This window comes from Pteronotus mesoamericanus, unplaced genomic scaffold, assembly GCF_021234165.1.
Source record: "Pteronotus mesoamericanus isolate MK-2021 breed Mesoamerican mustached bat unplaced genomic scaffold, CSHL_Meso_final scaffold_174, whole genome shotgun sequence".
Taxonomy (NCBI): domain Eukaryota; kingdom Metazoa; phylum Chordata; class Mammalia; order Chiroptera; family Mormoopidae; genus Pteronotus; species Pteronotus mesoamericanus.
This window is the reverse complement of record NW_026555309.1, coordinates 25,360,589-25,370,446: the sequence shown is the minus strand read 5'-3', so window position 1 is coordinate 25,370,446 and position 9,858 is coordinate 25,360,589. Positions and strand designations below refer to the sequence as shown.

Sequence of the window (9,858 nt, the reverse complement as noted above, 5' to 3'; positions counted from 1 at the left end):
AATATAAGCTTCTTTAGAGATAGTGGTTTGTTTTCTTTACTAGTAGATTCCCAGGACCTAGAACAGTGCCTAGCACATTGTAAATATTAAATTTACATTGAGTAAATGAGTAATTGTCACCTATTAGATAGAAACATTTTGTGGCCAGGGATTAGCTCTGGCTGATTATATGTTCCCACTGACATCTAGCTTAGTATTCTCTTCACATGATAAAAGTTTAACATGTTTGTCAAATTAAATTACATCTTATTTCTTTCTGCTTTTCACAGTTGTTCTCTGCTCCTTTTTGGCAAGTTTCCATAATATCACCTGTTTCTGTCCTTCCTCTGTCACTGTTCACTTTTACTGAAAGCCTCAGTTCTTGCTATTTTTCTCTTTAACTTCCTCTCTTCCTGTCTATATTCTATTACAACTTTAGTCTCTGGGACTCCAGGACACTTCAGATTACAACTGTCATTTCTCAGTTCTTAGAGGCTACAAAGACTATCCCCCACAGTTTAACAGCGATACTATCATGTATTCTCTGTTTCACGGGAATTCGGCCTTTCTTTCCAAACAATGCTGTAAATGGCACAATGACAGAGATCGTCTCATACTCCCAAATCCTTGAAAACATCTAGCTCGAAGTTATGTGCCCGTTCAGTAAGTAGCAACTATATAAACTGATCCAGAATAGCATCTGCATTTGCATTCTTGGCTTTACCTCTTAGATATCTAACAAGGCTGTTATTCTATCTCAAACAGAATTCCTGATTTTAGCACCCATACATATTCCTTTGCCATTCTACCCCCATATTCTAGTTACCAGCAGGTGTCCAGTTTCTTAAGTCCAAAGTCTAGGAATCATTTTCAAAATTAAATTTTTATTTTATTCTGAGATAGCAGATTCACATGCAATTATAAGAAAAAATACAGGGATATTCTGTGTACCCTTTCCCACAGTGTTAACATCTTGAAAAATTATAGTACAGTCTGGCAGTTCTTCTAACAATTAAACATAGAGTTAAAATATAATCCAGCAATTCCACCTCTGGGTATATACTACAGACCCAAGACAATTGGAAATATATGTCCATATAAAAACATGTACATCAATGTTTATAGCAGTATTTTTCATAGTAGCCAAGAGGTAGAAATGACCCAAAGGCTCAACAAATGAATAAGTAAATGAATAAGTAAACAGTATGTAGTATATCCAGAAAACAGGCATAGTTTGGCCATAAGAAGGAATGAGGTACTGATGCATGCTACAATGCAGATGAAGCTTGAAAACGTTATGCTAAGTGAAAAATATCAGACACAAAAGGCCACATATTATATGACTCCATTCACATAAAAGGCCAAAGTAGAAAATTTTACTGAGACAAAAAGTAGAGTAGGGTTGCTTAGGGTTGGGGGAGAGTGAGCAAGAGGAAGAGATGCAGAAAATGATGTCAGAGAGGCAATGGGTTTAGGGGAGTGAGGGCTTTTCAGGTCATTATTAGACATATCTTTTCCTATGAGTGAGGTAAGGCTTGGAAGGGTTTTGAGCACAACTGAACTCTAAATATCAGTCTGGCTGCTGTATGGAGAATAAAACACAGGAGGAAAAGGGAGAAGCAAGGTGATTACTGAATAAGATATTCCAAAAAATAAAACAAAAGATCGATGATAGTTTGGACTGGGAATTAAAAGAGAAAAAGTCAAGGATGACTCCAGGGTTTGGGGTCTGAGCACCTGGACAGATAGAATTGGCATTCACTGAGCTGGAGGAAAGGGAAAGGAGCAGGTTTTGATGAGCTAAATGGGGGAGTTTGTTTTCTGACACGTTAATGTTGAGATGTTAAGTAGGCCAGTTGGGTATATGTGAGTCTATGGTTAACTAAGAGTCTCTGTTGGGGCTACAATTTGAGAGCTGTCCATGTGTAGATTTCATTTAAAGCATTAGGCTGAATGACATCACTAAGGGCCCTGTCCTAAATGGGGGTGGGGACCCCAAGAGACCTGAAAGATGAGAAGGAACCAGCGAAGGAGACTTCAGAGCACTTAGAATAAAATCCACATTCCTTACCTTGATCATGGCCTGGCCCTTCTCAGTCTTTAACCTCACTCTTCGATCGCGCAAGATACAGTTTTTGAAACACACCAAGTCCTTTCCTGTCTCATGGCCTTTGTTTGCTGTGCCTTCCACCAGGCATGTTTTTACCAAGTTCTAATTTTGGTCACCACTTTCTCTTAGCACTCTCAGGTAAATTGTTAACCCTAATCTGAGTGTTCCTAACCACCTTAATTCCCATCCGAGCTTTCTCTAACTACCCTAATTAAAAAGGCCCAACCTGACCATCTCCACTAAGTTACGGCTCTTCCTATAATCTGAAATTATTTCACTTGTTTCCATCTAAAAACAATTTAACAAACCATTACTATATGTCAAATGGAAGCTCATTTTCCTCCCTGCATGCAACTTTGTGGAGTGCAGGGGCCTTCACCTCCACTGCCCCAGCCATCAGTTCTGAGTGTTCACTATCTAGTAATGGAATAAATAGCAGGACACGGACAGACTTTCAAATAGAAGACACGTGTCCGGCATTCTGCCTTGTCCCTGAGTAGTCTACAGCAGCTGTCCCCAGCTTTTTTGGCACCAGGGACCGGTTTTATGGAAGACCGAGAGCGGCGGGGCGGAGCTCCGGGGAGCTTTGCCCGCTTGCCGGCTGCGGATGGGAAGCGTAGAGGGGGCCAGGACAGCAGGCAGAGCTCAGGCGAGCTTCCGTCGCGGCCCCGTCCGGAACAGGCCGCGGACCGACAGTGCTCCAAACCCGAGGTTGAGGACCGCGGGCCTAGAGCACTGGATGCTGCACGCAAGCTCTGTAGTTCTCGAGCGCTACGACTTCAACCCCCTCCTTTGCCGGAGCTAGTTTAGCCACTGCGCATGCGTACTGCGAGGAGTGTCTGTTGGTTTGTCCGCGCTGTCAATAAAGTTTTAGTGAGGAAAGACTCCCCTTTTCTTTGGCAAGATGGCGGAGTACGATTTAACTACTCGCATCGCGCACTTTTTGGATCGGCATCTAGTCTTTCCGTTGCTTGAGTTTCTTTCCGTAAAGGAGGTGAGTGGGGCTTTAAGTGCGAGGAAGTTGTGGGAGCGTGCGAGGTACGGAGCAGGGCGGAAAGGCGGCTACGGTAGCCCTCGGCCTGACTGACACACGTGTGGGGCGGCCGCGAGTTTGGTCTCCGGCCGGGCAATAGGGACCTTCTGGTCCTTTAGCATCGCCGGGGTTGATTGGTGCCGCGGAATTCGGGCCCGAGAAGGGGTGAGGTGACAATATAAAGAGATTCAGGGAAGAAAGCTGTCTAGGCTTTACTTCTTAAGGTGCCAGTGCCCAAGAGACTTCCGCGTCGGTTCCTTTCGGAAGTTCACGATACGCCGCTGGCTTCGCTGTGGTGACGCTTAAGCTTTACTTCAGATCGACTTCTAAGAGCAAATGGGGGGGGGGGTAGAGATTTTTACTTTTCTTTCGGTAACTGGGGCCTTGGAGGGTGTGCTTGGCTTGCCGGATCGTTCGGGTTGATTTTCTCACACTTGAATGAAATATCCAGCAATTTTAATCCCGTAAATTTGGGAGTTCTTTGCAGTGCGTTTTCCTGGTCTTGGGATAAGTAACCATTTCTGCAAGTGTAACATTTTGTCGGATGTGGACGGGGACCCCAACCCCCCCCCCCCCCAAAAAAAGCAAAACCGACAAGTTTGAACCTGGAAGTTCTTTTCCCGTTGTAGATACATATACTCACTTCCAGTAATTTGAATTGGTGGTTGACGTTCATTTAGCTACTCGAGATACTGAATAAATACTGTATGACTCTGCTATCTCATTTTTTAAAATGTCACCGCACTAGAAGTTTTGAAATAACCGAACTTCGGTTATATTTGGAATTTTGGGGGAAGTTGATGCATTTTAGTAATTACTGCGTGAAGGGATTAGAACAGAGGCCAGAAGAATAAATGAATTCTGTTTCTGGATGTAGGTTACAGCGTAAGTCTACTTAGGGAAATCCAGACCTGGGAGACAAATTGGGTGTCCCAACAGCAATGGGACAAAGCAAACACTGTATTATTGTTCTGGTAGCTTTTTAAGTCTTCCTGGTAGTTAAGGTTTATTAGGCAGATGCAGTCCTTAAATTCGTGTGATCCTTTTCTAAATACATAGAGACACCTCTAAAGTTGGCGATGTTAGGGAATACCAGGTTTATTTTCAAGACGTTCAAAAATGTCTTATAAAGCTTTATCTTAAAAGGATGTATTTTTGCCCTGGTTTTTCTTCACATAGGATGTACTTCACACCTGTATTTTAGAATTTGATTATCATGGTCCAGTCTGCATTCGGTGTTCGTTTCTGGGTAGCTAAGGATAATACACACCAGCTCAAGGGAGAGAGAAATAACCGTATTTTGAAATCCTCTGCCAGCTTCTTGTAGAAGTGCTTCTAAACTAACCAAACTTTGTGTTCTTACCCTGTGTGTGTGTGTTTTTTTTTTTATGCTTTCATTTTTCCTAAAAGGGAGGAGTGTGTAAGTGTAAATTAGTATTTCGTAGGGCAAAACAAAACGTAGAAATGGCAGCTGAGACTCGGGGGAACTAACGGTCCAGTACTTCCCTCCTTGTAGAGACCGTCTGTGCGATGGCCATAAAGCTCCAAGCGAAAGACGGGCAGCTGCCGGGATATTCGTTTAGCAGTTTACTAAGCACAGGACTACTGTGGAAGTGTAGTAAATCCACGGTGAGGTCCAGACACCTCACCGCTGAAGTCTTACCTGTGGTTTAGAACAGATAAAGGTCCACAAGTATAAGGCAAAAAATAATGTGTCACGGGAATACTGGCAGAGCGCTGTCGGAAGTGAGAGTCTGGTCCGTGGGCAAAAAGGACTTTGAGGAAGAGAGGCTTTGAGTTTTGAAGGCTAGGTGGTCGGGAGAGTCCGAGATCATGACACAGGAGGGCAGTTCAATACGTTAGAGAATATAAGCTCCATGAGAGCAGGAACTTGGTTCTTTGCTGTGTTCTCAGCACATAAAATAGGGTCTGGCATAAAGGCATTTAGTGACTATTTAATAAATGAGTAAATGAACGCATATTTGTGGCTGCTGTCTTTTATTTTCTTGTGAAGAAGGCCAGGTAATGTTTAGGGTTCTGGACACTGGGATCCTACATGGATTAGGATCCTGGCTCTGTCACTTAGTACCTTTGTGCCCTTAAGCCGTTTCTTTTGCATCTTCACTACACATTTCCTCGTGCTTAAAGTGTTGGTACTACCCCCGACCTCATGGGGTTGGAAAAATTACATGAGATAAAACATATGTGAGGGGGATCCAAAAAAACCCCTGAATTTATATATAAAAAATTGTGTATTACATGTTTAACTTCAGTCACCGTCCAAGTAGCCTTCATTTGATGCAGTGCACCTGTCGAGGCATTTTTTCCTCTGCTCAAAACAGTTTTTGTACTTGTCGATTTTTATGCCTTTTAGTACTTCTGCTGTTTTTTGTTCCACTTCTTCCACCTCGGCAAAACATTCTTCTTTGAAGGCTTTTTTCATCAGGAACACAAGGGAAACAAAAGTGGCTCTGGAAGAGATGGGGTGTATAGGGAGGTGGGGCACTGGGGACGTGCTGGGGTTTTTTGGTCAAAAACTGCTGAACACTCAGCGCGGCGTGGGCAGAAGCACTGGTAAATCACCCATCATGAAACCGGCAAAAGCATTCAAAGTCTTCCAGAAAAATTCACTGAATCAAAACACAGCCTCTCACAACAATGCCAACTGGTGCGCTGATACAGATGGGTTCCTACAACAGTCACCTAGAGGGGGAACCTGTACTACAAGGGGCCCGCCCTCCAGAAGATAATTCTGGGTGTTTTGAGGGTCTCTCCTTATAAAGCACTTAGCCTTATGGGACAGAATGTTTCTAAATGTTTTCTGTTAGGAGGTTAGCCCATCCTGTATGAGAGGGAATGAGATAGCCAATTGGGGTTTTAAGGAGGTAAAGACGAAAATGGTGACTGAGGAAACAAACTGAGACAAGTACAAGGATTGGTAAGAGTGGAGGCCCCAGCAGAGATTGGAAATTTTACATTTATAGAGCTAATGGTGGTCATTCTCAGAGTGAGGGGAGTAGGGGAACATTATTGGAGTAGTGTAGAAATGTTTGGAGGTAGCCTTATAGATAAATATCATTCAGAGATTAATTAAAAAAAGAATTGTTGATCAACAGAGCAAAGCACACATGTGACTGAATATATATTGCCTAGTTTTGAAACATTTTGTAGTCACAGTCATCCTTAGCCAGAACACAGAAAATAGATGACATTTTCCCCCCAGAGTTAGAGATCGACAATGAATTTTATTTGGTTGGAGAAAATGGGTGGAGTCAATGATACTACTAAAGCGAAGATCTTTGAAATAGCCAACATGTAGAAAGTTACTACCTGAAACGATGATATAAAATTAGAGCAGAGGGTAAGCTGAGGATACCGAAGCATTTTTTTAAATTGTTTTTTAAAGAGAGAGAGAGAGAGAGAAACTTCAGTTTGTTGTTCTACTTACTTATGTATTCATTTGTTGATTCTTTTATGTGCCCTGACCAGGGATTGAATCCACAGCCTTGGTGCACAGGGGCAGTGGTCCGACCAACAGCACTGCAAGGATGATAACAAAGCATTTTAATGGTAATGGTAGAACAGGTGATGGATTTAAGTTGGAAGTCTTAGAGATGAGGTACTGGATGAAACTTTGTTGTAATTTGCAGGATAAAGGAATATTAAGGCTTGAGTATTTGAAGAAGTATTATGGATGTAGGGTTTGTGGAGGATGATAGCAAGAAGAGATGTCAAAAGAAGATTTTTAATCTGTTAAAAAGTAGGATCTGTTTTTAAGAGGTTACAAGACACGTGGTTGGGAAGCTGTAGCCTGTGAACCAAATACAGCCTCCTCTGCCTGTTTTGTATTGTCTGTAATCTAAAAATAATTTTTAACAAATGAACTTTTGCAAACATTTTCAATTATGGAACACTAACTTTGTACCTTAATTAAGTGAAATAGTTCCTGCCCCAAAAGAATTCCATACTTCTCATTGGTAGATCTGTATTACAAAGATTTTTACTCCGTTATTATTATTACATATTTTTGTTCTAGAAAGAACTGTGAAAATTTGTTTCTTACAGTACTTCTACATAGTATCCTTGATTTTTGTTTCTTGCCTCACAAAGTATTAAATATCTGCTCTTGACAGAATAAGTGTGCTTATGAGGCAAAATTTACAGAGGGTGATATAAGTAGAGGCCAGTAATGTCTGATGACAGAGGAACGATACTTTGAATCTGCAGTTGAGAGAGACAATACAAATTAAAAACTATTAATGGGTGGCAAGGAGAGGGGGCTAGGAAAAGGATGTTTTCACCTAAGACTAGGGTTTCTATAGGGAAGACTGAAAAGAAGCTTCAGTTTTTTAAGTAACCTTTTTATCATGTATAACATTTATACAGAAAAGCACACAAGTATAAATGCTTTTTTTTTCCAGTGAACACAATCCATATCAATAAAGAAAACATTACAAACATCCTAAAAACCCTTTTTTTGACCCGTTTTAGTTATTACTCACACCTCCCGAAGGTAAACACTAGTCTGATACAGAAACAGTTTTGCCTGGTTTTGATTTTATATAAATGGAATTAAGCATTTACCAGCATGTACTGCTTTGTCACAATGTGTGACTTCTGTAATTCAGCATTGTTTGTGAAGGTCATTCAAATTTTAGGGTGGCAGTAGTTTGATTTTTTAATGCTGAACATTAATCCATTTCGTGTGCATGTCATGTTTATTCAGTCTAACGTTGGTAGACTTGGCTGTTACAAATAGTGATTCTGTGAACATTATTGGAGATGCCATTTCTTTTGGTACCTAGGAGCAGGATTGTTGGGTCAAAACGTATGTTTAACTGTGGTAGATAAAAACAGCTTTCCAAAGTGGTTGTACACCTGCCCGCAGAATAAATGTTTGTTACATCTACACTAACACTGGTATTGTCGGGTTTTTTTAGGTTTTAGTGTGATTTTGATTTGCGTTTCCTTTTATGATTAATGAAGCTGAGGACCTATTGAATGCTTATTGGCCATTTAGTTAAGTTTTTGTGGAGTGCCTATTAATCTTTTAGCCATTTTCAAATTAGATTGTCTCTAATTTGTAGGGGTTCTTTACGTGTTTTGGAGATTCTGTTTTGATCTCATGGCTATACCATTTCACCACCTTCCATCTTTTCTTGTTGTGAAATGTGGCATCTTTTGCTGAAGCCTTATATTGATAACAACTTGATTAAAAATTTATTTTTATTTTGATTGCTTTCTCCCTGAGTACTGTTGAACAGGATCTCTAAATATTGCTTAATACATTTACTGTTCATGTGAGTTTGCTTATCCGATCCCTGTACTATGGGTTAAATAATATTTCTTGAACTCTTTGCAAAGCAAAAGCTGATGTGACATAGTTGAATTAGAAAGTGGGTGCTGATTATGGTTCAGTGGTATGAATGGAGAACCATTATAAAAAATTGTAACAAGTGAAAAAGTATGTGGTAGTAAAGGCGAGGCTACCTTAAATAGAGGTGGGTAGGTATCATGTGGATGTGATATACTCAGATGGTAAATAAATGAGTTGATTTCTCATGACCTGGATGTGGAGAAAAGACAACTATATTTGCTTACCAGTGAAGTTTGTGCGATTATTTCAGTATAGTCTTTTTCTAGAAAGGACAAAAGATGGTTTGTAGGGACATATAAAACCAAGATAATCAGAAGTAGGTGGGAATGGCTCTGCGGTGTACAGTTGCTTTCATTTTTAAATTATTAGGTAAACAAAATTTCTTTATGTTTCTTCAGGCTGATTGCCTTCTTACAAGAGGTTGAATTAATATGTAGTAGTTTATTTTAAAAATAGTGTTTCAGAAAGTATACTTCTAGGTGAACTTAGTATTAATCATTTTATTTGGAGGAACTTAAGTGTATTTATTAGAAAGTAATTTTTTCTTGCAGATATATAATGAAAAAGAACTATTACAAGGAAAATTGGATCTTCTTAGTGATACCAACATGGTAGATTTTGCTATGGATGTATACAAAAACCTTTATTCTGATGATATTCCTCATGGTAAGTTCTGTCATTAGAACTGAAGTTTGTCTTGTGAACCGAGGATGTGTGGATTAAAGTTTTGTGATTTATAAGAGAAGTTTAGCCAAAAGTCTTAATCGTTATTTAAAAGTTCTTTGGATGAAAGGTAATATTAAGGTTATAGGTCTTCTAAAGCATATTATTTTCTCACCATAAAAGGTGGTTATCACCTTTAAAATATGGTCATCAAAGACCTTTAGTTCGTAGTATTTAGTACGTAGTATCATCAAAGTTAGTCTTATGAATCAGATTGTTACCTTAGAATTATATGAGAATGTTGCAGTTTTTTGGTTTGCTAACTTTTTCAGTTAGCATCTTGTGTGCCTTAGAGATTTATTTTTCATCTTGAAGCATCTGGGTATAGTCATGGTCTTTAAAAGTACTGTCCCGGGACTAGCATCATCAGTTCACCTGGGAGAGCTTGTTAGAAATGCAGATTCTCCAGCTATACCTTAGATCTACTTAATCAGAAACTTGGCTGAGGCCCAGCACCCAAATTGGAGAACTATTGGTCAAATATTTTCCAAATCCCTCTTTTCTGTGGTAATAGATGTTCCTTTAAAAAGGGGGTGGGGGTGGGGGGATGGTTATATAAATTTGGAAAATACTGAAAAATTCCATATCATTTCTTTATCCATGTAGCATTTTAAAAGAATCTTAAAAACTCTCAGT

At 39.9% G+C, this 9,858-nt stretch overlaps 1 protein-coding gene across 1 annotated transcript in view; it reads left to right on the top strand.

Moving 5' to 3' along the window:
• The first annotated feature begins 2,952 nt into the window (after window positions 1-2,952).
• Window positions 2,953-9,858, top strand: part of EIF3E (eukaryotic translation initiation factor 3 subunit E) — a 42,652-nt gene continuing 35,746 nt past the window's right edge. The window contains exons 1-2 of the mRNA XM_054590396.1: window positions 2,953-3,083; window positions 9,051-9,165. Coding sequence (XP_054446371.1) covers window positions 2,994-3,083; window positions 9,051-9,165 — 205 coding nt within the window. The 5' untranslated portion in view covers window positions 2,953-2,993. The remainder of the gene's footprint in view (window positions 3,084-9,050; window positions 9,166-9,858) is intronic.